The sequence below is a fragment of the Prunus mume genome, linkage group LG8 (genome assembly GCF_029339155.1).
Source record: "Prunus mume cultivar Tortuosa linkage group LG8, ASM2933915v1, whole genome shotgun sequence".
NCBI lineage: Eukaryota > Viridiplantae > Streptophyta > Magnoliopsida > Rosales > Rosaceae > Prunus > Prunus mume.
The window spans coordinates 11303152-11331145 of NC_142705.1; the positions used below are offsets into that span (position 1 = coordinate 11303152).

At 36.3% G+C, this 27994-nt stretch overlaps 3 protein-coding genes and 2 pseudogenes across 4 annotated transcripts; 1 reads left to right on the forward strand and 4 right to left on the reverse strand.

Moving 5' to 3' along the window:
• Positions 1–5628: 5628 nt before the first annotated feature.
• LOC103339640 (agamous-like MADS-box protein AGL80) lies at positions 5629–6423 on the reverse strand. Its single transcript, XM_008242972.2, has one exon. It carries the CDS (start codon positions 6421–6423, stop codon positions 5746–5748), a length of 678 nt encoding a protein of 225 aa, XP_008241194.1. The 3' UTR covers positions 5629–5745.
• A 5976-nt stretch (positions 6424–12399) lies between these two features.
• LOC103339641 (agamous-like MADS-box protein AGL80) lies at positions 12400–13038 on the reverse strand (annotated as a pseudogene).
• A 2981-nt stretch (positions 13039–16019) lies between these two features.
• Positions 16020–17461, reverse strand: LOC103339548 (uncharacterized). Its single transcript, XM_089042926.1, has 3 exons — positions 17045–17461; positions 16642–16746; positions 16020–16525 (listed from the first exon to the last, which is right to left on the reverse strand). The coding sequence occupies exons 1-3, from the start codon at positions 17363–17365 to the stop codon at positions 16214–16216; spliced, it is 738 nt and encodes a 245-aa protein (XP_088899052.1). The 5' UTR covers positions 17366–17461; the 3' UTR covers positions 16020–16213.
• A 1146-nt stretch (positions 17462–18607) lies between these two features.
• LOC103339549 (RING/U-box superfamily protein) lies at positions 18608–19556 on the forward strand. The gene has a single exon (XM_008242856.3). The coding sequence runs from the start codon at positions 18843–18845 to the stop codon at positions 19347–19349; it is 507 nt and encodes a 168-aa protein (XP_008241078.1). The 5' UTR covers positions 18608–18842; the 3' UTR covers positions 19350–19556.
• Positions 19557–23046: 3490 nt separating this feature from the next.
• On the reverse strand, positions 23047–26762 carry LOC103339550 (NAC domain-containing protein 82-like; annotated as a pseudogene). The gene is made up of 5 exons (XR_016122812.1): positions 26605–26762; positions 25552–26013; positions 25151–25425; positions 24498–24890; positions 23047–23561 (listed from the first exon to the last, which is right to left on the reverse strand). The product of XR_016122812.1 is annotated as an NAC domain-containing protein 82-like (transcript).
• Positions 26763–27994: the final 1232 nt, after the last annotated feature.

Genomic DNA, 27994 nt, shown 5'->3' on the forward strand with positions numbered 1-27994 from the left:
CGATATTATCTTTTTAAGATATTTATTTTTTGGATAAACTTGGATGATCTTATCTTGTTAGGATATTTATCTTTTGGATAAACTTGGATAATCTTATCTTGTTAAGATATTTATCTTTTGGATAAATTTGGATGTTCTTATCCTTTTAATATTGAAGTTTATCTTATCCCTATAACCACTATAAATAGGAGCATAATCTTATAGTTTCAAAACATGAGAAATTAGAAAAAAAATTTAGAGAGAAGAAGAATTGTTAAGAAAAAGATTGGGAGACTGAGTTTGTGGATGCAGTGGAAAATTGGTAAAACACCTTACATTTCAAACAAAAGTTTTGGTGTTAAGGTAGGGGTTTCTTAGGGGCCTTTATGGGGATTGATCTAATTAAATTTCGTTAGCTCTATATTATGTATGATATTATAATGGATGTTCTTGATATTACAGTTTGGTTGACGTTCCTTGTATTGGGTGTTTACATATTCTTAACTATTTGAACAATGTTGGCATAATTGTATATACATTGGTGATGTTTTAATGGTTACATTGTTGTGAGATACATGAGATATGTGAAAGACATAATTATATCATGTCATGAAAATTGGTTGGAGTTGTTGGATTGAGAAAATAAGGATGGAAAAGAGGGTAATGGAAATAATCTTTTGTGTAGTTGAGTCTAACTCTTGGCAGGTACCAAGGTCTCAGGGATCCCATAGTGCACATAGTTTTTATTGGGTGATCCGGGACTGGCGACAAGGAGTTAGACAAGATGATTAACAAAATGGGAATTATGGAATGATTGAAATGGGTGTTAGTTCATATAAATAGGCATTCGAGACCAAGTGGTATAAGCATGATATGAGACATGCAGATATGCTTGTCCAGTTATATGAATTAATGGGAGTAGATGAAGAGCATTCATTCATGTATTATTATTAATGTGATATTTGGCTATGTGATTGTATGTCACTTAATTTAGTTATATCAATCCATTGTGGTAAGGTCTCATGTCCCTACTGAGCAGTGATTGCGCATCCCTCACTCTATTTAATTTTTTAGATGAATTAGTACGTAAGATAAGAACTAAACCAGTTACTCATCCCTCACCCTGTTTAATATTTCTTGTAAAGTTGTAAGATTTTGGAGCTATTTTTATAAGAGAAGTTTATTTTAAACCATATTTCGGCTTCTTTTTATTTTATTTTACTTTCTCACACACCGAATGTGGGGTTTCACCAACTCCCGGGTTTAGGGCATGACAGAGATCAACGCTATAAGTATGTCACAAATAACATGCCCATTATTCCCACTTTCTAATGAAATGAAATCTACCTATTCAAAAAACTATTGAACAACCATTATGAATGGAATATTGTGGGAATGGTGTTGTGTAGAGATTTCTAAAAACTTTACAACAAAACTTTGAGAGTATAAATTACCTAGCATGTCATATCTAATATGAAATCAAAGTAAGAGCGGAAACATGAAATAAACTAGGGATTCATGCAAGTCTCATTTGGTCCCAATCTTTATAAGTCTATGAAAGTGTGCACCAAAGACTCTGTAAATCTTATTTGAGAGAAAGATAAGATGTTCATACCTATACAGCGAATCTTGAAACCAAGAATGGTATTCAAGTAGAGGTAGTGGTTCCTTTGTTGTTGGCTCTCCCTTTGATGTTGATTCTCCACCTTGTAGCTCTCCAAATAGGTACAAAGATATGCACCTCCCTAAAACCCTTTACCAAGGATTGAATGGGATGAGAGAATGAGTAGACAACAAGTGAAGAGTGGTGCTAACACCTTCACTTGATGTGATAGATTCAAGGGGTTAGGAAGAGAAAGCTCTGATGTTTTATGTCTTCAAATTTCACTAACTTGAAAAATCCTAGGATGATAGGATTCTATAGCTACACACTTGGGGCTTGTTTGTTACACCTCTTTGGTTTGGATTGGCTTGGCTAAAAGTTAATCCCACGTTTGTCGTCACCTGGTCCTAGTATTAAGTGGGATTAGTAATCCCAAGCCCACCAAAAACACCTTCTTAGGTGTGCTTAGCTAAACCTATGTGAAAATGAGGGACTAATAGTCCCGACCAAAGCTCTGCAACCAACTCCACCCAAGCGCCAGTGGCAACCACCGCCCACCCAAACGGCAATCACAACCACCGACTATGGGTTGCAGATCGAGATGGCAGGCAACAACAACAATGGCAGACGGCAACGGCAGACCACCATGGAGATTGAAACTGTTTAACGATTTATCATTAGGTCTTCATTAATTTGATTCTGCTTCTACCTCTCTCTCAAGTTTGTTTGTGGATGATGATTTTGGTGTGGGCTGTGGATTTCTGCCATGATTTAGGTGTGAACTCTTGCCTCTCCCTCAAATTTGTTTCTGCAAATTACTTACCACACCAAAGCCAAAGTATCTAATCAGGATGATGTTTTTAAGCGGGGTAGAAATTAAAAGAAGACAGAATATAGATTGAGAAGAAGAGGAGAAGGAGAGAGCATGGAGAAGAAGAGATGAAAAAAACGCAGAGAGAGAAGATGAAGAAGAAAAAGCAGAGGGAGAGAGAAGAAAAGTAAAAAATAAAAAATTCATTTGCTTTCTTTTTAAAAATTTAAAAATTTAGTCCTAGTCCAATCGTACACCAAACACAGTATTAGGCTTATCCAGCATGCCAAGCCAAGCAAATCCAAGACATCTAGTGTTTAGTCTAGTCCATAACAGTCCAGCATACTTATAGGATCAAAAATGTCACAAAAGTGACAAAAATACCCCTAAGCCCTAGTGTAGCCACACCCCCCCTTTTGTATGTCATCTTTTGCTATTTTGGTCTAACACATTAATCTTATAGTGTGTCACATATGTGTCTAAGTCCATATGCTCAAATCCTTCTTGAATTTCCAAGTCATATGAGACCTTTAATTAAAGTTTCATAACTTTAATTGAATAATTAAATTAATCTAATCAATTTAATTACTCTAGTGACTTGACTGATTCAATTACTCACCGGTCATCCTTAGTTGACCATGTCAAGTGTCGGATCAACCGTTTGACCTTTGACCTTTGACCTTGACCTATGACTTTCACATTGACTTTGACTAAGTCACAAAATTATTCATTCTCTTCATAATTTCCCAATCGATTCCTTTTCAGTGTGCAATCTTATAGGTTCTAATTAGCTAGGCAGTGGGTATGAATGATTCACTCTAAATCAAAGATGAATTGTATCCCTCCATACCATTCTCCTTATTGGCAAAGGCTAGCTAATATGTCATGGCTACCCAAGCTAAAAAGAATTCATTTAGAAAATCTAGTCAGTTTGTGATTACAATGCAATTTGATCATTCTCTAATTCAATACTCTATGTCATATTCTCGGGATATGGTAATCTTGTGTCAAAATCCCTAATATGACATCTCTTGATTATATGATTCAATTTGATGAAATTGAAAACATTCTTGTTTCAATTTCCATCCAATACTTTGGCCAAAGATTCATGAATGATATCTTTAAAGTATTCTTTCTTCTTACTAAGAGCATAGATTCCTTGTTGTACATTCACATATCTCTGCGTACACGTTGAGAATCCTGAAGAACACCTTTAAGTCACATCATTTTGATACGACCGTATAGTGCTCTCAAAGAGAAACAACATATACACAAGACAACTGTGATGTCTCAGGTCTAAGGATTAATATGCATTATCACAACTTAGAATTCATCGTTTGATACTTGTGAGTAAGACTTCCATACAAGAATTATAGAGTTGATCGCGTTCAGTAGACTCCATCTTCTATTGAGCACCTATACATCCTCCCAATTGAGCAGACATAATGTGTACCAGTCTTTGCAGTTCACCATTGTCCAATTGGTGATCCTATGACGAGGAAAATTTTAGGATACGATATTTATATGTATGGAAAGGTCTCGTGCATCTAACTTCTTTAGACCATTTTCCATTTATATCTTAATCCATGGACTTGTTACTTTGTGTACGTTATATATCTAAAGCAACATTCTTGTCTCTTTACTATTATATATTATTTCCTTATAATTATCCATTTTATATTGACTTATAGGGCATATATCTGACAGATTACAGATGCATTTTTAATGGCATAATGCATTCATTGCTGTAATTTTTTCTATTTTTAATTAGCATAACTAAATCACACTATTACAAGTTATATTTTAATGTTTTAGTTCAATTTCATGCAATAATAATGCATTGATCCTAACCATTACAAATGCTCTTAGATGAAATGATTGAATAATGTGAACGTGACATTATTAGCATTGCAAAAAGCCTAATAGATGAAATGTAAATTGAATAACTTGCATGCGAAGAAACCTAACTCTTAATCAGACCATTGTGAATTGAGTGGAGAATTGGTTCTATATAAGTTATTTTCTATGCATTGAATGATACAAAGATCTTTAAAATCCATTTCGATAAATGGTAAAAGCAATTGAGTTAAACTAAAGTCAACTTGTAGAAATTTGTCTTAAAACTGCAATTTTAACAGGAATCGAAACTCAGTATGAATTATAAAGAGTGGTGATTTCCCCACTCCTTTTTCTTCAATTTTATCCACTTACACTCCTTTTTTATAACTAAAAAATGAGTGTAAGGGGATAAAATAGGAGTGGGAAAATCATTGCCCATAAATACAACCGAAACTAAAAAAGCCTCCTTAAGAAACATTAAAATTAAAGAATATGTAAGAGAATCACTAAAAATAAAATTGTTTTTGAATTCCGATTAATTAGTAATCAGCGAGTTTCGGCTTATTAAAATGACTAAGACGCAATTCTATTGAAATCTCCTGCACCTCAACTTAATAGTTTTCACTTGAAAAGCATACCAAAGACTTGCTTGGTAGAGCTCTCAACTAGGAGAAAAACTTGTTGCAACTGGGATAACACTATTTTTCTATCTCCGACCAATAATGTTATTCCACGTGGAAGTATTATCACACATATTATGCGTTATTGGCCGGAAATAAGTGAAATATTGCTATCCTCATTTCATAGAAGTCTTTCTCCTCAACAAGGATGAATCTTGTAATCTGGATACCCTCAAGAAGGCTTGGAACCTTTATGACATATCTTAGAAATCTAAGTTGAAATCTATGAAAAAAGTTGTTGAAATTTATTTGTTATATCTTTGGAAATAAGTGTTTCCTAGAACCCAACTCCAAGGCGGTTTAGATTATGTGCTTAGCAATTAAGTCTCTAATGGGTTTCATTAATCCTTTATTAGACTAACTTGGCGGGCCTTTTTCGTTATTTATGAATTCTGAATAATCATGAAGTGTTACTGTAATTTCTAAACCTTAAAAGAGTTTTAAAAGTATGAAAAACCTCAAAGGATTCCCTCGTAAATAACTGCATGTGCTTAAAACTAAAGCAAATAAGGCAATGACATAGAATTAAAAGCAAACATATTAATGCTCCATTATAGCTGAGAAATGGATACATGGATCAACCATGATTAGGCAAAGAACAAAAACTAAAGAAACACAACCAAATACAACCACATGGGAAACAACAAAGACTAGAGAAGTACAATGCAGGTGTTCCCTAGATCTAATTTGATCTTGTTGTGATTGTTTTATTATTATTCATCCTATCCACATCAACTGTGATTCAAAGAAAGAAGCGATTTTTCTAGGTTTTCATAAGGAAGCCCAACATCATCAACGTTGCCACCTCCATACAACCCATGAGGCAAACCCTATCACTTCTGAGTGCCTCCATTATTGCCCTCATGTATTAGATGCCTCACTTTAATATCAACACCCATCAGTCTAAAGCCACTTTTTTCATTTTCTCCCATATTATTGCTGCTGCAGATGCCTCCAGTAATATTCTCATTTCGAGGGATATTAACAGCATTGTTCTCAATCTCCTTCCCCTTCTCTTTTTCACCAGCACCTTGTGGAACATGCTGCTCCAAAAGCTCAACCCGTTCCTGGATCTCTAGCATCTTCTCCTCCAAAAACAAAATGAAATCAATTAGGTCGCTAGTTTCAAATTCACTCAGTGGCTTACCTTCTTGAATTTTGCGCAAGATGTCTTTCATCTTCATCTCATGGTTCTTTTTCTTTGCCTTCCTTATTTGCTCCTGGATTTTGGCTGCCCTCTCCTTGAGGTAAGCCTTTTGATCCAGCATCTTTCTGCATTGGTCTACTAGTGGCATCCTCAAGAACTTTTCAAGCAGTTCTTGCACCACCGGGCGGGAAGGCCACACAACCAGCTCGTCCTTTTCGGGGCCATAGATGATGACAAAGGCAGACACGTCACATAAAATGGTAAGCTCATTTAATTTCTTCAGCAAGCATATCTTCCTCTTTCTATAGCAGGCCTTCCTGGACTTATCATCCTCTATCCATGCAGTTTTCAGCTTGTTATTCATGGTTGGTGTTGCTTTCTAATTAGTAATTAAGCTATTTGCTACTTCTCTAGGCTCAAACTCTATCGTGTTCTAAATTATGTGCCCCCTAGGGATTTATATACATCATGGACAGCTGAGATAAGACTCTATGTCCTTATATAGACTTTGACAAAATTGGAAAAATCAAAGAAGTCAGTGCAGGATGATGTAGGTCATTCATGCATTGGGAGTGAAAAAAAATCTGTACTTGAATATTATCGGACTATGGTTTTTGGTAAGAGAATTTAATGTTGTATCTGGCAAATGTGTGGGAATTGGTTATCATTAATTTATATGGAAAGTGTTGAAAATGCACATGAACAATTTGGAAGCGACATGTATCTTTAAGGAATGTTCAATCAACTATGAAGCCATACAAACCTTTCATCGTTAAATTAGGAAGTGAAACTTAGTAAGGTATGACGCTATAGGATGAGAGGGGCCAGATTTTCGATTCCTTCCTTGGCTCTTACTATAAATGAACAACTTTTTGACCATAACACCGCTACGTCGCTTCTCGGCATAAATATAAGGACAAATAATGGTCCCTTCTTTGAGGGTTGTGGATGTGGATGCATTCGATGACCAATAGTGAGAAGCTAATCTCGCATAATCCCTTGTTATATAAAGATCAATACCCTGGTGCATAAAAACAAGGAGTGATCATTTAGAAGCTTGGCTCACTCTCGAACAAGAAGAAATTCTTCCCATTAGTTGATGAGAGAGCCTGCATTGACAAAACTGCCTCATTTAATAGCATATTTTAAAACATCTATTCACATGCATATATGCAATTCTAATCAGTTACCATCTCATCTAAGAGGGAGGGGATCGATGGGACAATGTTTTCTTTCTAATTAATTTCAAGAAGAGGCTGAGAAAGGTATCATTTTCATCTATATCATAAATCATTTGGTAATAAAGCACTTTGATTTCTGAAATATTAAAAAATATATTATTGGGATTTAATATAATAGCCTCATGCTGATGGGGTTTTCAAACTAAAATGTTGATGGCAGAAGGAGAAAACTTCTTAGGGCGCTGGTGTAATGGGGAGGGGGCTATCCTTCCGGCATTCTCCCTGGCAAGTCCCTCTGTCTCTCTTCCACAACTGCATTTCGGAAAGAAGAATGGAAGTATAAGGTGATGCTAGAGCTTAGGACGAGTTTTCTTGTTTGCCACAATCTCCATAAACCAAAAGCCTCACCTCTCGATACCATCTCATGATTTGAGCTTTTCATCTTTAAGTCTATTTAATTATATTCCTCCAATAACTTGGACAATTTGAAATCAAACATAGATGAATGTTTCCACGGTAAACGATCTATTTTAAAATTCTAATTGAATACCACTAGACTTTCATTCATTGCTTAAAAATCTTAATTGAATACCACTGAACTTTTAAGCTTCAAAAATAATTCTATTAAAATCCTAATTGAATATGCCCTCCTAAAATAATCATGATAATAATCAAATGATTAAATAATTCCCCAATGAATTGCTTTTTTAAGTGATTATCCAAAAAATAGAATGTTCCAGTTATATTGAACCAACTAATGTCATAGATTGGAAAGTTAAAAATCCTATACTCTCTTGGTTGGACAAAATATTTCCCTTTCTAACGTATTACATCGTTTAATTAGAGCAAACTCCACCCATTTGTCATGGCAAAGGGCAATGGGGGGCTAGGGCAGATACTATTCACGTGAATAATGGCTGCCATTGCAAAAAGTAATGTATGTTTCCACTCGTTGTCATGGCAAAGGGCAAATACTATTCATTTTTTTATTTTTTTACCTAAACAATTAATTTGGATAATATTTTCAGATAAGATTTTTGGGTTCGTACGTGTCAATATTTATTATAAAATTCATATCTCATAATCAGATAAAATTTTCAGATAAGATTTTCGGTTTCAAATTTCAAATTTTAAATAAACCGAAAATCAAAATTTTCTCCACATGTGAGAGAATTTCATCTCATTGCCCGTGACCGGACAATGAGCAACATGGACCCAACTCTCACACAAGAGAGCATCTTCCATGGTTGCCTACGCGCCTCCGGCTTCGATGGAAGATGCCATGAGATGGTGAATAAAAATGAAAATTGGAAGTGAAGAAATTTTTGTGTAGAAAATGAAAAATAATACAAAGAGTGGAAATTGTATGAGGATTTGGTGTTGAACGTGAAGAAGAATGGTAGGTATTTATAGAAAAAAAGTTCAGAATTTTTTGGTGAATATTTAAAAAATTCAATTTTTCACATTTTTTGCCCAAAAAGCCCACCATTGGATTTGAGAAAAAAACCATCGAGCACCGAAGCGCCATGTGGTGTGTTACCGTTGGACAACGTCAACGCGGACGCCAGCCTGGCATTAGCGTGTAGTAAATCAAATTTTTTAAAGCGTTGGCGCGCGTAAAAAATTTGAATTGGCGTGGTGAAGCTAGCCCGACGTCAACCATGACGTCACCTCCCCTCGAGCTCGATCTCGGGCTGCTTCCCCACGCTGGCCCGGTAGCATGAGACCCGCGCCTTGCCCGGGCTATCTTGACCTCTGGAACGACTCGCCTAGGCTTGGGCTTTGTCCTACCCGGGCTGTAGTCTACTGGTGGAGTTGCTCTTAGTCATCGCACTTAGGCTCCCCCAATGCCATACTTATATACATAGCGTGGTAATTGTTATTTTTCTACTATGGACTGAATCAAATATATGAGTTCTAGATTACACATATATTATGACCTGTTCCTTTTCAAATATGAACTTATTAATATCTGTTTCCGTAGTTTGTGATGTGGCCAAATTTTTAACCCAAATCCTAAAAAATTAATCAAAATATACGTAACACGTAATACACATATGTGTTCTTCTTGTTATGTGAGTTAGGCTATCCCCAATTATATAGTCTGTAAATGGGGCTCAAAAATGGTGGATAGAGACCCATTTAGAGATTCGTAGGAATATTCTAGGCTCTAAAAGTATTCCACAATGAGGGGTTCTATATCCGAGGCTCTATATGAATTTTTTTATAATGTAATTTGTTTTACGTGTTGATTTTTGTTGTTATTAACTTAGTTTGTTTTATTGTATGTTTATGTTATGTTAGCTTTTTTTTTTTTTTTTTTTTGAACATTTCTACCAAAACAAAAAAACAAAAAAAACAAAAAAAATTTGGAGTGGTAATTCTAAAGGTAAATTATAATGAATATAAAAAAAAACATTTCTACCCCATTTATAATTTTAAAAAATTAAAAGAAACATAGAAAAATTGTAGTAATTCTAAAGGCAAATTATAACAATTGAAAGCAAAAAGAAAGGAAAAAAAATAGAGAGAAGGAAATATCAAACCAAAAAAAGAAAAACAAAAAACAAAAACAAGAAAGAAAACAAATAACAAAAGGAGTAGAAAAAGCCTTTTATTTGGTTGCTATTGGAAGAAGAAAAAAAACATTAAACAAAGCCTGACGTATGTTGCATCTTTTCAAAATATAGGACCCGCTTGGACTCTAAGAGCATCTCCACCCACAAGGGCTAAGTCTAAGGCAAGGGCAAGCAAGGGCTGCCACTATTCACGTGAATAGTGTCAGCCTTTGCATTTGTGGTTCCACCCATGAGGGCAAAGTCTAGGGCAAGTCTAAGGCAATTACTATTCATTGTACTTTATTTCCTATTTGTTTATACTTTAAACTATTAATTTTGATAAGCTTTTTAGATTATATTTTCGGTTGTCACGTGTCACTATTTATTATAAAATTTTCATTTAAAATTTAAGATAACATTTTTCGAATAAAATTTTCAAATAAAATTTTTGGATAAAATTTTTCGAATAACATTTTTGGTTTTGCCTTGACTAATCTATTAAAAAAAAAGAAATTGGAAATGCAAGAAATATATATATAAAAAGACATTAAATTGAAAAAAACAGATTTTTTTTTTTACCTCATTGCCAAGATTTTGATGTGGAAAGTTAAAAATATTGGAAGGAGATGAGTTTTTATGAAGATTTGGTGTAGAAAGTGAATAAAATAGTTAGGTATTTATAGGGAAAAAATACATAATTTTTTGGTATTTAAAAAAATTCAGAATTTTTCAGAATTTTTAATTTTTGGCCCAAAAAAAAAAACTGTTTCTTGTCGTCGTGATGCCAGACGTCACAAAACTCGGGCTTCAGCCCAGGCAGAAGTTGCCCTTGGGCTTGCTCGGGCTCGTGGGACCCACCACCAAACTACGGGCCTGCGCTAGAGCGCCTCGGGCTCCCTCTGACCTTTCCCAGTGGTCCATGCGCTGGAGGTGCTCTAAGGGCTCTATCAGAGTTCATAGATTTAGAGACAACTCTGATGGGGCTTTATGAAATAGGGCCCCAAATCCCTTCCATTGGGAATGCCTTTTTACACGTGGACTCTATATTATAGAGCCCCAAGGAGGTTGAGCCCCATTTAAGGCCCCTATTAGGGATGGCCTTACAGGTTATGTTTAAAACTAAAACGAGACAATGACACAATTAGAAAGAAAGATATTACTTCATTTAGATCCTAAGGGGGATGTATTGAATTGAGGTTTTAATGGATTATATTTTGAAGCTTAAAAGTACAACGGTATTCAATTATGATTTTTAAGTAATCAATAAAAGTCTGGTAGTATTCAATTAGGATTTTTAAATAATTAATGCAAGTCCGATGATATTCAATTAGTACTTTTAAAATATAAGAAAAAGTACCGTGGTAGTAAAAAATTTACTGATTTTAATGTATTTCATTAAATTGTGTATTGTGTGAGATTTTTGAGTGTATAATACAAACAACAAATCACATAAGAAATTCCACCCTCCTATGCCTGATTCTTATATATGCTCTCATACGTTTTTTTTTTCCCATTATTTTTTTATGCTTTCTACTGTGCAAAAAGATATAAATATAAAATAAAAAAACAAAAAACTCTTCAGCTGGTGGGCTCGTGTGTCTCGATTGGTTTCCCTCCTACCTGGGTAGCGGTGGTATTGGTCTCGTGGTCTTGAGGTTGTGGCTGAAGCTGAGTGGTGGGTACTTTGGCTTGGACTTGGTTTTTTTATTTTTATTTTATTTTATTCTTTTATTTTGCAGATTTGGGTGTTCCTTATCTATCCTAGATCCATATGTTTTTAGGGACAGTCAATTGATTTGGTTGACTTGGGTGGTCTTGCTGGAACTTTCGTGGTTCTTGGAGTGGACAAGCTAGCTATGTGGATTTGCTTTTCATTGTAGTTGTAGGTTTATGTTGTATTATTTTGCTTGTGAGAGTTAATGGTATTTTTGCATTTGTAGTTGAGTGCTTGTGTGAGTGGTGTTCTTGCATGTTATGTCTAGGCTCTCAGTATCTTTAATGTATTCATTCTAGTCATGTGTGGCTATATTGGGAGTTATATTGTTGATGTCAGTGTACTTCCCTTGGACTAACATTTGATGGTTATTGTGCCACTATCTTGGTATTAACCCTAAAAATTGAGTATATGCATCCTAAAAATTGGGCAAATTCCTTCAAGTTATGTATAGGTGAATGATGATGAGTGATAGAGTTCAAGCTTATATAGAAATATAAGTAAAATCATATAATTGCAATCTATCAAAATCATAAGTAAAATCCTAAGTGAATTAAAATCATAAGTAAAATCATGTAATTGCAATCTATTAAAATCATGAGTAAAATCATATAATTACAAATCCGGCCGAAATCCATTACATTAAAATCATGTAATTACAATATGTTAAAATCTCAATTGAATACACCTCCCTAAGAAATTAATGGATACAAGAAGCAAACACAATGAGACAAAAACTAAAACTAAATAAAAACAACCAGAGAAGTACATACAAATGCATATGCTTTCTTTGATGTTCAATGTGTTTTGGATGTCATTTTATTTATTTCATCAAACTACATGTCAAAGTTGTTACCTCCAAATTACCCCATGAGGCACTTCCTCTATCACTCCTCACCACCTCAATTATCACCAGCAATAATGCTGCTTCCAATATCAAAACCCATCAGTCTGATGCCTCCAATTTTTCTTCCCGCTCCATTGCTACTGCTCCTTCCAACAACATTCTCATCATCACGACCCGCCTGAGAAGAGACATCAGCTAGTGGAAGATCCTTCTCCAGACGCTCCATAATTTGTGAGATTCCCTTCATTTTCTCCTCTAAAAAAGAAGCCAGATAACTTATTTTACTAGTTTCAAGTAGATACATTGGCATACCTTTGTAAAGATCGTGCATGATGTCGTTCATTTCCATCTCAAAGTTCTGCCTCTTGATCTTCCTCAATTGCTGTTCTAGCTTGGCAATTGTCTCCTTTAGGTAAGTCTCGTGATCCATCATCTTCCTGGACCGTTCTGCTTCTGGGATGCTCTGGAACTTTGCAATTAGTTCTTTCACCTCTGAGGGAGAAGGCCACACATCTGGCTTGTCGCTGTCTGGGGCATAGACAATGGCGAAAGCACCCACATCACATAAGGTGCTTATTTCACTAACTTTCTTCAACAAGCTTCCCTTCCTCCTTCGGAACCTTTTCTTCCTAGCACTATCGTTCTCTATCCATGCAAGCTTCACCTTTGTCCTAGCCATGGTAAAGCAACTCTCTAATCTCTCTAGGATTGATTTCTTTGGTGCTCTGAACTATACCCACTCATAGCTATATACATAGCTAAAGCAAAGGAAAGATTAAGACTCAATGTCATTATTTTGATATTGACAAAGGTGGTAAGTCAAGGAGAGAAAAGACGCAGACGATATTAATCATTAAAATTGTTCATTCATAGAGAGTAAAAAAATCTGTATTTGAAATTCTCCGATGTGGCTTGGTAGGAAAATTAAATTTTGCATCTGGCTAATGTAGGCAATTCTACATGTACTACTGACTTAAATGGTATGTGTTTTTAAGGAATGTTAGGTAATCTACAAAGTTACATAAAACCTTTGTTTGATTTTTGACTAAAGTACAAACTCATCACCCCCACTCATATATAGGAAGAGATTATGTTGACCAATTTAGTCCCTGTGTTTAGACCGAAGGGGGGTTGATGAGCAGAGGGCACACGGCCAAAGGGGGAGACATGAAGAGGTGGCAGGAGCGGGATGAGGGTGGAGATCTGGGGTGGTGTTGGGGATGGGTCAAAGGGCAATGGAATGGTTGGTGAAGGGGTGTAGCGTAGGGACTGTTCTTGAGAGAGATAGAGTGATTGTGGGAAGGATCAGACATGGCGTGGTGGGCTGTTGTTGAGGAGGTAGATGAAGAAAGTTGAGGTTTCACCCCAAAACCAATTGGCAATAGGTGAGAGTAGCCCAATTCCTTATAAAGCTTTTGCTAGGTTTCTCAACTTTCCAATTTGGGACTTTTTACCTTCACATTCTCACACACCCTTCCCGCCCCCCACAACGTGTGGTGAATTTTCAAACCTAGCACGAAGACCACATATTGGGTGACGTGGAGCTGTTGGGCTTTCACACGTGGGCTACCCTGGCTCTGATACCATGAAGAAAGTTGAGGTTCCACCCCAAAAACAATTGGCAATGGGGGGAGTAGTCCAACTCCTTATAAGTCTTTACTAGGTTTATCAGCTTTCCAATGTGGGACTTTTTACCTTCACATTGTCATGATTGATGGTGGTGGCTGTTGGATGTGGTGTTTTTTTTTTAATAGTTTTTTTTTTTTTGGTATTAAACTAGTTATGTTTTTTATATTAATATTTAAATAGTTTTATATTATTTTAACAAAAAAATAACGGAATTGACAACATTGGCTAACGGTTCTAAACACAATGATTAAATTGGCCAAATTGAAAACACATGAACTAAATTGGCCAACATTGTAAAACACAAGGACCATTTTTTGCATTTAAGCCTACAATTTTTCTTCTTAGGGAAGGATATCGAACTCAAACTATTGCGATTTGAGTAAATGCTCTTAATCATCTTAGCTATAAGTTTTTTTTTTTATAACTATGGCTGATTTTTGGATGGATTGAATCAGAATTAGGGGATTCCAATTCCATTCCAAAAATATTCGGAATGAAAATTCTTTTCCAATTCCGTTCCAAAGAATTTCGGAATTTTAACATCCATTCCAATTCAGAAATCTCGGATTTTTCGGAATTATTTGAAAATTTCGAAACTTACATATTTTGATTTCTTTTTGGGAAGTTTCAGAAACTCATTGAAAATTCTAAACATGACTACAAATTTGAAAGGTTAAAATTGGCTCAAAATTGAAAAATCATACGAAAAAGTTCGAAAAACTATTATATGCTATCAATTATATGTTGTTATCCATTGTGAAATAGCTTGTCTATGTCTATTTGGTCATTAATTCATATCAAATTCAATATGAAACTAGTCATTATGTATAGTCTAAGCTTGAATCCTCAATATATTTTGAATTTCGGAATTCAGAAATTTCGGAATCTTGACATACTTTCCAATGCCAATCCAATTTTTTTTGGAGTTTTCGGATTTCGGTTTTTTGGAGTTTTCGGATTTCGGAACTTTCGTATGTCGGAATTGATTTGGACTCGTCATATTCAGAAATTTTCAGATCTAAATGGAATTTTCAATCCAACTTACACCCCTATTTACAATTGATAGTCTTTAGAAAACCATACGACAAAAAGAAATCATGGTGGGTGCTTAGCTCATTGGTATTCTTTGTCCTTCTATGCCCATACTTTAGGCCTCTCACAATAAAAAAATAAGAGCATCTCTAACAGCCTCTTCAACAACTTTGAAATGCTAAAATAGGTGAGCCACATCATCAAAACGCTCTCCAACAGCCTTGTCAAACTCAGTCATTAAAGCTGCCACCTCTTTCTCTCTCTCTCTCTCTTCAAAATTGATAAGTTGACAATGGCTCTTCAAAACATTTAATTTTGCTTTGGAAAAACAAAATCTACCTTGAAAATGTTTTAAAAATATGTATTTCTTCTTTTCAAATAATAAATACATAGATATTTTTCACATATTTTCATTCTTTTCCATAACATTGCAATAATTTAATTAAAAAGTATGTTGGGGCATTAATTGTTAAAGTAGCAAATAAGCCTTTTCAAATTATCAAATAGGTCAACAAATTTTAATTTGAAGAGTTTAATTTTTCTACGATCGCCTTAACATCATTATGACAGGACAGGTTTGCCATCTTTATGGTTAATGTCACATTTATATATTTTTCCATCTATAATTGATGCATCGATCATTAATCTCATACAAACACAATTTTTTTCATACAGAACATATGTGGTCCCAGTCATGTGAAAACCATATATACATAGGTATCACAGTTTTAAGATGAGATATCTTGTGTCAACCAAAAAACGATGAGATATCTATTAGGTAAGGAAGGATTTTTTTCGTAAACCTAAGAGCATGTTTCAACAAATTTGCAACTACAAAAATTGAGATATTGGGAGAAACTAAAGTCAGTCAATGAACTGATTCTTATTGTTTTAAAATCTTTGTAATTCAAGATTTTTTGAGAAATGAATTTGGGATCTTAATGTGTGAAATTTTAGAGTTAACTTATGTATTTTAAACCAGCCAACTACAAAGTTGGGTGTCATAAACAGGCCGAACGCACATGTAATAACATTGATATCTCTTTTCAGCAATCACAAAATGATCCTCAAAGTTAATAAATTTACAACAAATATTTGTCTGAATCTGAAACACAAATAAGTAAATGATGAAACCTACTGGGGTGGATCTATATAGTAAGAAAATTACAACACTCTTAGCACAAAAGTCTACATCAGAAAATCTTGTTGTACTGGCTAGTGAGAGAGCCCTTCAAATTTGAATAAAGACCATAGAGTGAGTACTGCCTGAGGTTTTCCACTTCATACCATGAGTTAAGCACTGAAAGGTGCTTGTCTGTGCCGGAAAATGCCAACTGGATCCCAAGGCTGCAGTCCACAGAGCCTCCATGGGTTTTGCAGCTGGAGGTCCTGAATGCACAGTCCTGATTGTTGAGGCAAACAAGGCCGGTGCTCCCTGAACATTTGGAGCACCCATCCCTTTTCCAATACAGGTTCTGCAGCCTCCCCTTGTTGAACTCAAGCACCTGCATAACACAAATCTCACTCACTTCAAACCATATAGAACCAAGAATCAGATGACTAGAAAAAAAATTCCAATTCCAGTTCCAAGTTCAATTCAAATTCGAGCGTTTTTACTTACAAGGGTAAAGCTGGTGACAGTGTAGGTAGCATTAGCAACAAAAGCAGGAATGGACCTTGCAGCATATTTTCTCCCAGCAAATGCAACCATATAGCCATAAGAATCCTGGTAATTATTCAAAAACCCAAGAAATATAATCAATTGGATTGAATTCAAAACATGCCAAAACTCAAACACATCTAATAAAAAAACCAGAAATTTTTTAAGTAAAGTTCGAAAATTTAATCTAAATTTGATTCTGGGAGGGTGTTCAAGTTTCAATTTCGTCTGATGTTGCAAACTTGTAAAGCAAAATAAATATAAAATTGCAATTTCCATCTTACTAAACAAAGCACTTTAAAACCAACAATCGAGAAAGAAAAAAATTAGAAAAGAGAAAGAAATAAGAGGAGAGAGAACGAACCGCAGTGAAGGAGGAGGAGTTGACGGAGAGGAGAGAGATCTCGTCAACCTTGGGCCGGAAAACGGAGATCTGGGAATTGCCGTTGGAGAGAGAGAGTCTGGAGTCGCAGGGAGACAACTGAACGCTGCCGTTTCGGAAGAAGGAATCCCTGGATGCGAAGGCAATCCCGAAGGTGAACCCGTCGGACCTCTCCACCTTCGTGTCCGCGCACGGAGAGTACACGTGGTTGTTGTTGCTACCGTCGATTAAACGCACCGTCGTGGTCATCATCATTATCGCGATGATCAAGCTCGTCGTCGTCCATGGGCCAACAACCGCCATGGTTGATTCGGCGATTGGGATTTTTGGAGGACAGAGAAGATGACTTGTTTGTTGAGTTGTGCTTGAGCGGACGCGGAGTTGGAGACGTGAGATCCAGCGGTAGGAGGAAACTGAGATTGAATAGCAACCGTTGGATTTGTTTGATGATTTGGATTAGATTACACTTCTAAATTGGGCCTCCAAAATAAAGAATTTTTTGCCACGGCCCAAAACCTTAAACATGAACATCAATTCCCTTTTCTTTTTTTTTTCTTTTTTTTTTTCTTTTTTTGTTCATTACATCAATTGCTTTAAACATCAAGTTATGGCTCATTTGACTCAGTACATTTCCTTTTACAACTTCATGGGTTGCTTCCTTTAGATGCTTATAATTGTTTATTGATTGTTCTTTTTCTCGACAGGTTTGACATAGTTTGGGTAATTTTTCAGATTTCCCTATTTCGACAGGTACTAACCCACGTATATCACATACTTGTATTTGGTTTTGTAATTTTCCTTCGAAGTATCTTTCGTGAAACTAATATGGTAGCTTCGTGGTTTTGTAATTTTCCTTCGTGAAACTAAGATGGTAGCTTCGGCCTGCCTTTCAATGAATCCACATCCAATTTCATAATTCATAATAGGTACAAATAAAAGCACCCAAAAAAAAGTGATTTTGGCTACCACCCATATGTATAAAGAACCAATTGCATCTTGTACCAAAAATTAAATTTAAAAAAACAAACAGTTGCATCCATTGAAGAGGGCCAACCACACGCATGATGAGCCCAAATAATTCGTTTTTTGGTTAAATGATAAGGCTCATACCAATAAAAACAAGTAAACAAGTGCTAACTTCCAATTCGTATCTTGGCAGAGAGAGAAGAAGAAAATGCGTTACTACATAGCTGTTCATAAAATCAGCCTTGAAATATATTAGCAGTAAACACCAACTAACCTTGCAATGCATGGAACGTGCGTTACACGCCTATACAGATAGAAAATTAAAAATAATTACATCAGATATACAGATGATGATTTGTTGTGAGTTGATAGAGATAAGAGATATAATTAATTTAAAAATTACTTAATTAATTATATAGCAGATACAGATGCTCACTTGAAAGAAAGACGTTACCCATAAGAGACAACAGGTAAAACCAGAAACGTTGACCTTCAAAAACTTGCAGACACATAACACATAATCAAACGTACAGAAAAACCATAATGTAATCACATGTAATCTCTCTCTCTCTCTCTCTCTCTCTCTCTCTTTACTTAGGACCAACTGCATCTTCCCTTAATTAAAACTCCACCAATACTCTCTCTCTCTCCACCTCATCCAGCAGTTGACTTCACAAAACTTGAATTCCCCAAATAACCAATTCTTTTGTCATTGAGCCATGGCTGACCAAACCAAAACAGCTTCTATCATATGCAACTTCTCCCATCACAACCCCACCTGCTTGGCTTTTCTTTCTCAAGGAGGTGAGAGATCATGAACAACACAAGTGACTCTGGTGGCTTCCTTGGTTCCAACAACATTGGTGGCTTTGGTTATGGCATTGGTGTCTCAGTTGGCATCCTCCTGCTCATCACAACCATCACCCTTGCTTCCTACTTCTGCACCAGAACTCAGCAGCCACCTGCCCCGGCGACACACAGGAACAACAACACCCTTGATCCACCTGACCTGCAAAACTTTGTTGTTGATATAGGACTTGATGACAGCACCATCGAGAGCTACCCAAAGATGCTTTACTCCGAGGCCAAGCTCCAAAAGACAGGCTCCACTGCCTCCTGCTGCTCCATATGTCTTGCTGATTACAAGGGCACCGATACACTCCGTCTACTGCCAGATTGTAAACACCTCTTCCACCTCAAGTGTGTTGATCCGTGGCTGCGGCTGCATCCTACCTGTCCCGTCTGCAGAACATCTCCAATCCCAACACCTCTGTCGACTCCTCTGGCAGAGGTGGTTCCATTGGCAAGCAGGCGAGACTGATGGAATGGATAGAGTGAAGGGCGCATGGGTTTGATTTTGTGGTGTTTTTGCATTATTTGTATACAGAAAAGTCATTAGCATATATCATCGAAGTTCTCCCAAATGTTGATGGAGCTCTCCCATAGTGAAACTTTCTTCAATTCTTTCTTTTATGTAGCTTGAGATCTGGTTGTAAGAATTCATAATAATTTTGGGATTTATACATTATTTAAAAGCATGGTTTCCTGTGGCAGGAACAGAAACTGCTACAAAATTCTAACACATGTGCAAGCCTGCAAGGTACACATTGCAGAGGGTTAAGCTAGTAGTAGGTGTCAACTACTATTAGGTTAGACATATGAGAAGATGAATCAAATGGGGCAAGACAATTTAAAGAAGCTTTTAAAAATAAATAAAAAATAAAAACCTCCATGGAAAAATCCTACAATCCACTTGGGATGAAACATCGATGAACACAAGGCAGTTTATTATTTAATCATCCACAGATTTTAACACTTGCAGATTAAACCTGATTAGGAAGGTCCAGTATGTACAAATATGACTCAATTTAATATCTAAGCAGATCTGTACCTAAATCTTACCAGCCTGAATGAATATCATAAAAGAAACTACTAGGTAAGTCATTTACTAATACAGGTCACCCTTGTTAAAGCCTTTAATAGCACAACTACTGAAATTGATGGGGCCAGTGACATTCCTTCTGACAACAGAACCTTATCCTCCAAGATGCAAAGACCTTTCTGGTGAGCCTTATAGCAACTCTCTTCAGAAAAATATGAAAGAGGCATGCTCTTGTTGCAAAACTATTTAAGTGGACAGACAAATTCCTATATTATTAAATCCCTCATAAAGAAACCCATCAAGTTCCTTAACTTCTCTTGTTGATGGAAATGGGAATACATGATTTCTCTGTCCATCCTGAAAACCAACCTCCAGAACTTCATTGAAACAAGATCATTGTCGGCCACTTTAATGTGCAGAAGTTCTTTTTATTATATGCCTTTTGCTCCTCCATATTTCTTTAGAGCTTCTAATAAGTTCTACAAAAAGTTGAACAGCTTGCCACAATCCCTCACCTTCACCCCCATCTCTCTCTTCCAAATGGCCTCACAAGCACCAATAAGACAAGATGGAAAACAGATCGTGAAAAACGAACTGAAGTAATATCAAAGAAGTGTTCCTCTACATGTGATGTACTTACCAAACAAGAAAAGAGAGTAATTCAAATTATAAGCCAAATAAAAGAGGAATTGTATTACTCCAACAATTTACATCTAAAATTTTTCGAACTATTACTTGGAAGTACCCCTTAATTTTGCAGAAGAAAATCATATTACACTGATTCCTTATAAGTGCAGAAATTTTTTAAAAATATATCTAACAATAGCAATGTTTAGGTCCTCCCTCAACAAGGGTTTAACTTAATACATGGGCAATAAATCTGAAACACCTCCCCCACCTCCTTCTGAAATAATAATAAAGTACTACAAATACAGATACCTACCATAAATAAATTCTAGCGGATTCTGCCAACTTAATTCATTTATAATAGCACCACAGCAGATGCTGTATGAATGCACCATACTTGCTTTGCTCCCACCCCTTACCACATAAACTCCATTCCACTTCATCAAAGAACAAGAAGGGTGTATTCTAGTGTTATGACAACCCACGACATCACCAGTTCTTCAAATAACTAAAAATGGGCCTCAACACATGCAGAATCACATATACAGTGTCCTCATTGTTTATTCTAGCTGATCATTTCTGGAATATCAAAACTTTACCTACCTCTCTGTCTCTCTCAATAATTTACACGTCCCACTTGTGTTTCCGTTTCTTATGCAACCAGATAGGTGATGGTATCTTGAGCACATCTGAAACCTCCTCAAACTCAAAGCCAGCAGGTAAAGGGCATCTAAGCCTATATCAATGCACAACTTAGAATCCAATTCACATGGTCCAGCAAAGGAAAATGACTAGAGACTACTTGTCTGTGTCCATGGGCTCCATTTACCAGCTACTTTTGCCGATTAATGATCATATTTGTAGGTGCAATTATCATGCACATCATCATCCACATGAAAAATCTCGTCTTTCCTTTTCATGAGCCTTGGATTCCAATTTTGGCACATTGATAGCAACATAGTATTGTCGTGTCTGTCAACGTCATAGTGTAAGATACCTTGCACACCATCATGCATGAATTATTTTTGTATGGTGTGGGTGCCTTCGTGTTCCCTGGTCAACTGGAAACATTGCTTCCTATTTTAATATCATGTGGCATTCACTTTCACTGTCTACTGACTAGTGGCTAAGACAATTAACCATTAACCATTCCAAATCTCAACTTGAAAGTTGAAAGTAGATCCCAAGTTCCACCACAGCTACCATCTACAAATTTCAGACTCATAGATCTTTTTCTTCTGAAAGGAAACCGAAAACATACCCTCTACTACCCCAACAACAACAAAAAACTGAATTTGCAAATCGTATAACACTGCCAACCAACTATACGAAAAGGGTTTATAGCTCAAATGTTTAATTCAACCTTAGAAATCCAAGCATGAACTATGAAGACATGAATCACTACATACATTGAGCATGCAACTACTTTTTTTCTTTCTTTGGGTACCAATTTATTTACTGTACAATTCATAGCTACGGAAAGCGATCGAAATTACAATAAAACACTGATCTTGGAAGTGACAATATTTGAAGCCAACCAAGAAAATAAGCATCAATACTCACAAACAAGTTAAACGAGTTAGAAGCAAGAAAACAATAGAGCATGCCTGCAAATACAAAACATGCCTACCAACACCAGGTACAAGTTAGTCTCTATGGGGTTACCTGGACAAGCTTACTGAGGCCACTGTGAGAGCCCAGCGTAGGCTCTGTGGTCCCTCCCTAACAAGAGTAGCGTCGCTTTCGACTGCCTGCAATTGTTCGGAGTACAGGGCAAAGCCCAAAACACAAAAATGAAATTTCCACTTCGGTTTATTTTTTCGCTTTTTTATATTTTTGTTTGGATAAATATGTTTTCCTGGAACTAATGGCCGAAAAATTAAAAAAAGAAAGAATGCAAATTAATGAGTAATGAAATATCAATCTATTATTTGGGTTTGGGCTCAACGCTCTTGGAATTTGAATATCAACGTTGGGTCCGCTCGAGTTCTAGCCTAGGGTAAGTGATAACGTTTGGGACTCAAGGTCCAAGATCGAGTTCTGGGCCTAATGTTGAGCGATTGATTGTCCAGGATCGTGGTCCAAGTCCATGATACCTGGAGGCTCATGTTCAATAATCGCATCGCATTTCTAGAGTCTCTTCCACATAAAATTACTTTAAAACCATTTGAGAGAGACTTTAGATAAGTCAATAATCACTTATATGAAGAATCACTCATCGATGGAAAATTTACATTTGATTGTGACTTCTGCAGGACATCAGTTTTGGCCTAACACAGTGAGCATCGGAGGGAGAGATTGGAAATCAGCTTTGGCTTTGCCATAGAGATTGTAACCTCGAAGTTGTAGGTTTACTTGTAATTAACTCTTGACCTTCTTTTCCTGTTTTTTCTTACTATGCATCCAAATTACAAAGAAAAAAATGCAGTGGACATAAGCCAAGTCACAACCTCAAACGATATCGACCCCAAAAAACAAAACACTGCGCAAGTACACAACACAAGCCTAGTTTAAGCGTAAACCCTCGTAAAAGATTATAGACATAAAATGAAAAACGCATTGTAATACAATATGGTACCACAATTTTTAACATTGTTCCGTTTCAAACAATGAAAAAGAATGTGCAATGATTAAGTCAACGTTATGTGTCTGGTAAGGTGAGCTTCTGAAAGTCAGCAATAATAATTTCAGAAGTTCACCTTACAAACACATTCAACTCGTCTTCAACCGGAAAAGGTGTCTCTCCCAGTAAAGTACCAAGGCTGACTGAACAGAGGCTGAGTATATGTCGAATCATGGCAATTCAACGGATCTACCAAGATCATCCAGCTCCAAGAATTGCTCATTGTCACCTAGCAGCATTTGAGCCGGAGCACATATTGAATTATGACCAGCGGAGAAATTATAACCATCTTCACTCACTGTAGCCAGCTTGCCCAAGTCTCCTAAATTTTCATAAATATCATCACAATTGACATGAGGTGTAGCACTAGCATTTCCAGAAGGAATGACATTACCAAGCTCCTGCAAACCGTGGAGAAGTTTTACATTAGCATACCTTAGAAGTTTAAAGAACATTTGCAAGATAATTTATGTGTACCAATGTACTTACGGAAGTAATATATTTCTATTACTTCCGTAATTTATGTGTACTAATGTTCTTATAGGTGCATATAAGAACATCCAAAAGGATCCAGCATAAAATGAAATTTTCAAAATTAAAGTTCAATACCATCAACTTCTCAAGTTACACCATCTAGTTTAAAACTCTAGCTTCAAGAAATAACATTTGCACTATAATTATTAACACTGAGTCCATAGTCACAGCTTCCACAGATTATCATTATAGCTATAGGCAAATATAGGCAGCAAAAGATCATTACAAAAAACAAGGAGAGAGATCACCTCATCAGCAGAGGATAATAACATATCATTTCTTCATGAATAAAGAGTAGGAAAGTTTACCCTCCATCAATTGAAAAGTAAAAACAAAAAATAACAGTAAGAGAAGCAGCAAACATCTGCGAAAGCAGCATGAAATAAGAATAAGGAACCAATTAGGTTGATGAAGGAGACCAAGAGAAATATATATATATATATATATATAGAGAGAGAGAGAGAGAGAGAGAGAGAGAGAGAGAGAGGAAATAAGGCAAAGTACAGATGCACTGAAGTTGCAGAGCCAAGACCCTCATCAGGAAGAAAAAAAGGCTAATTTGTCTTTTTCAACAACCTGGATGACATCAATGACTTATGTTCACCAAAATTTAACCCAACTCTATTGTGCCCCATTAGCACATATGCATTGGAAAGCTATGGCATGAGCAAAGTGTCACAACATAAACCTATCTCGATTCCACCACTAAGAAAATGATAAATTAGATTATGATGCATTTCCACTTTGCTATGATCAGGAATGATATATACAACATAGTAAAAAGAGAAGGAAGAATTACACACCTCAGTTTTGTCATTTTCTTTCATTAAGGAAGTGCTTCCTTCAGTAAAGCAATTCAACATTGACAGGATATCATCATTGGAAACATGAGGCTTCTCCATCGTAACATGATTACTGGAAACCAATTGGAGAACATTGCAAGAAGGTGGTAAAGCATCTGATATGCACGATTCAGATGAAGGACCTATGTGTATACCCTCCAGGATGTTGGAACTATTATAGTTGCTCGGCACCACAAGGTTTGGCTGAGGCATGTTTGCATGTGGGACTGCTTCTGAACAAATTTCAGCCTCATCATCAGTCCAGTCTTCCTCTTTAAAGGGTGCACCATATTCTGCACCATTTCTTGGCCCTGGCCCATCTTTTTGGAAAATCATACAGATCACATACGAATCCTGCAACATCAAAAAGCCACAAAACTTAATCAACATAAACCCACTAGCCATGAAAAGCTAATAACAAATTGTATGTAGTAAGGAAAACTAACATTATCAGTCCAATTCAGCAGCATGAAAAAATTCTAATCATATGAAACATTAAAGAATAACAAGCTTTAAAAAAGGAGAGCACAATACTAAATCATTTCAGAGTGTAGGACTAATTTTATTAAAACCAAAGAAGAATACAAAATAGTGAGAGGAAGAGTGTCATTTACCTGGAGCACATCACTATCAGCCAGGTTCTTAGCTTCAAGCCTATACTCATGCATAACCCAATCTGTTCTTTCTCCTTTTGGAGCTCGACCTGTATGAAAGATCAGTGTTTTTATCCACCCGGAAACTTCTCCATTGTAAAGAACAGATCTATCCTTTCCCGTGGCCTTCCAGTAACCGCATTCGTTGGCACGTTTCACTCTAGCCCCAGTTGGATAATTCCTTGATGTCGGACAAAAGAAGTACCATTTTAGATCACCTTGCCAACAAGATTTTCCTGAAAATATAAGGCACAATACAATCAGAAACTACATGAGACAAAGAAGGAAAGCCAATGTTAATTAGAATGACAAGGTCAATGACAGTGAAGAAAACAAGGAAGAGAAATTAGAATGACAAATACCTGGAAGATCCCAGGGAGCATACTTGTGAATGTCGACCTCTGCAATGAAGTTATAATGGAGCCTTTTCCCCATTACCTTCCTCTTCAAATAATATTGTATAAGTTCTACATCAGTTGGAGAAAACCGGAAACCAGGAGGGAACGGTGCTTTCCTCATCACAAAATCCAAATGTAAAGTCTCAACTATCTAACAATAGCCTTAAATCCCCAATGTAGAAATTCCTCACAATATGCGAAGAAAATAATGTCTCTTAAAAGTAAACAGCAAGTAAAGCAGAGGTTACAAAAAGAACACAATTATAAACAACGCCCCTCCCAAAACAAAACTAGGTCAAGTCCAGTGCCGGAACAAGATTCTGCGTGAACACCACAGCCTCCCTCGGTTCATAAAATAAAATTGTCCAATAATTGATGAATGTTTGTTGTTGAGATCAAAAGACATTTGGATGCGCAATGAAGACCCTGTTCTCCAACATTATTAGACATACGCTCAGAATAAGCAGCAGAAAACTAAACAACACAGCACAGGAGAGAAAGCATATCAGAACAATTTTTTTCGTATATAAAAACTTTCAAGACAAACCAACCCCATCAAAATTGATATGCGAAACCTCAAAACCCTAATTGGTAATCACCTTTTAAATATCCCTGCATACAAATTTTATATATGAATGATGCCCATTTATCAAAATTAAAATAAAATATATTTTTCTTAAAGTCAAACCCAGATCATAAAGTCATCAGAATCATCTAAAAAAACCCATAGAAATAATCATATAGAATCCGAAAAATACAAAACTGAAAACCACATTGAAAACCCACGGAACGCTAGCCCGCCAAAGAAAATAACGAAACTTGAACTGAGGGCAAAACCCTAACTTGAATACAAACTAAGACACGTACGACGTAACAGCTAGTACAGAGAGAGCGCTTTGATTCGAAAATAAAAAACGAAACCAGGAAAAACAATCAAATGTCTAAATATATTTTTTTTCAAAAAAAAAAAAAGAACTGGTATCAACTGAAACGTACCATCAAGAGAGAGAGCTATACCTGAAGATGGGATGATGGGTTGAATGGGAGAAATGGCGAGCGAGGATGGCGCGAATGGGAGGAAGAGTCGAAGCGCGGAGTGAAATAAGCTAACAGGTGACGACTCTGGTTCTCCAGGGGTTTTAGGGGTATTTAAATCACGGAAGATTCAAACGTAGCCATAGTTTCTTTATTTATTTTGTGCCCAAAAATGTTTCCTTCATTATATGAGCCTGGCCCAGCTGTAGATGGGCTATGTGTAGCCCAAAACGCCCGGTCATGTGATTTAAATGAGTTAAGAAATTTTATGAAATCAACCAATTAGCTATTAATTTTCTTGAATTTATCCAGTTTTTGAAAGAAAAAAAAATTCCAACTTCAAAATCAAAACCAGCTTGCTCAAAAAAAAAAATTCCTTGTAAGGTTTTATAACCGAACCCTTAGTACTTAATGGTAAAAGTCATTTACCCTTAAATCACAATCACAATCCGACACATACAAAATTAACTTGTCAATAAAAGCTTATGTTCGCATACCAGATTGTCAGTTGTCTGTAAAGTGGAATGAGTCGTTGCATGTACGGAACCAAGATTTTTCCTTCAGAAAATTAGGGATGAAAAGGGTTAGACGATGAGAAACAATGAGATTGAAAAGGGTAATGGCATAAGAAACATCTCATATGTATAGCTCACCGAGCTGCTGAAGCTGGTGTTCAGTGCAAATGAGTTCAGTTTTGCTGGTGTGATAGTTGCACACCTTCTTTGCCATCAATGGATAAATCAGAAGCATGGAGAAAGGCCTTGTTGGTTCACCTATCATTCCTTAAATTGCCTTCATTATATGTTTTACATTTCTATAAATTCTGAATTCTTTCTTTTGCGAACGGATGATTTTGATTGTGAGGTTTTGAAATATTCGCTTGTGCCATGCTATTTGCTTCTGTTACTAGCCACAGACATTTTCGTTAGCCCTGACAGCCTTCATTTTACTTGAACTTGGATGAGGTTGCCTTCATTTTTCATTCTTCATTTCTCTTTCCTGAAAAGGAAAATAGATTTGGGCACGGAGGAGTATATATGCTTTCCAATTATCCGAATTCCACCAGCAGAATACACTGGTGCTTCGATTCAGGCAGCACACAAAATGAAACTGAAGGCTTTTATACGTGGAAATAAACCCATAGACCTGAAGTCTTGAATAGAGATAATGGCCTTCACAATGGATTACAAGTGTTCACTGGATTTTGTTGCGCATTACTTGAACATGTGAGCTAAAGATATGGCCCTTGTAGTTGGTTTCCATGGTATAATCTTGAATTCTCTAACAGCAAATGGATTAGATCAGAGACTAATTACTTCTTATGAACATGTGAACAGATGTGTGTTTGGTATTGGCTCTTGTAGCAGATGAT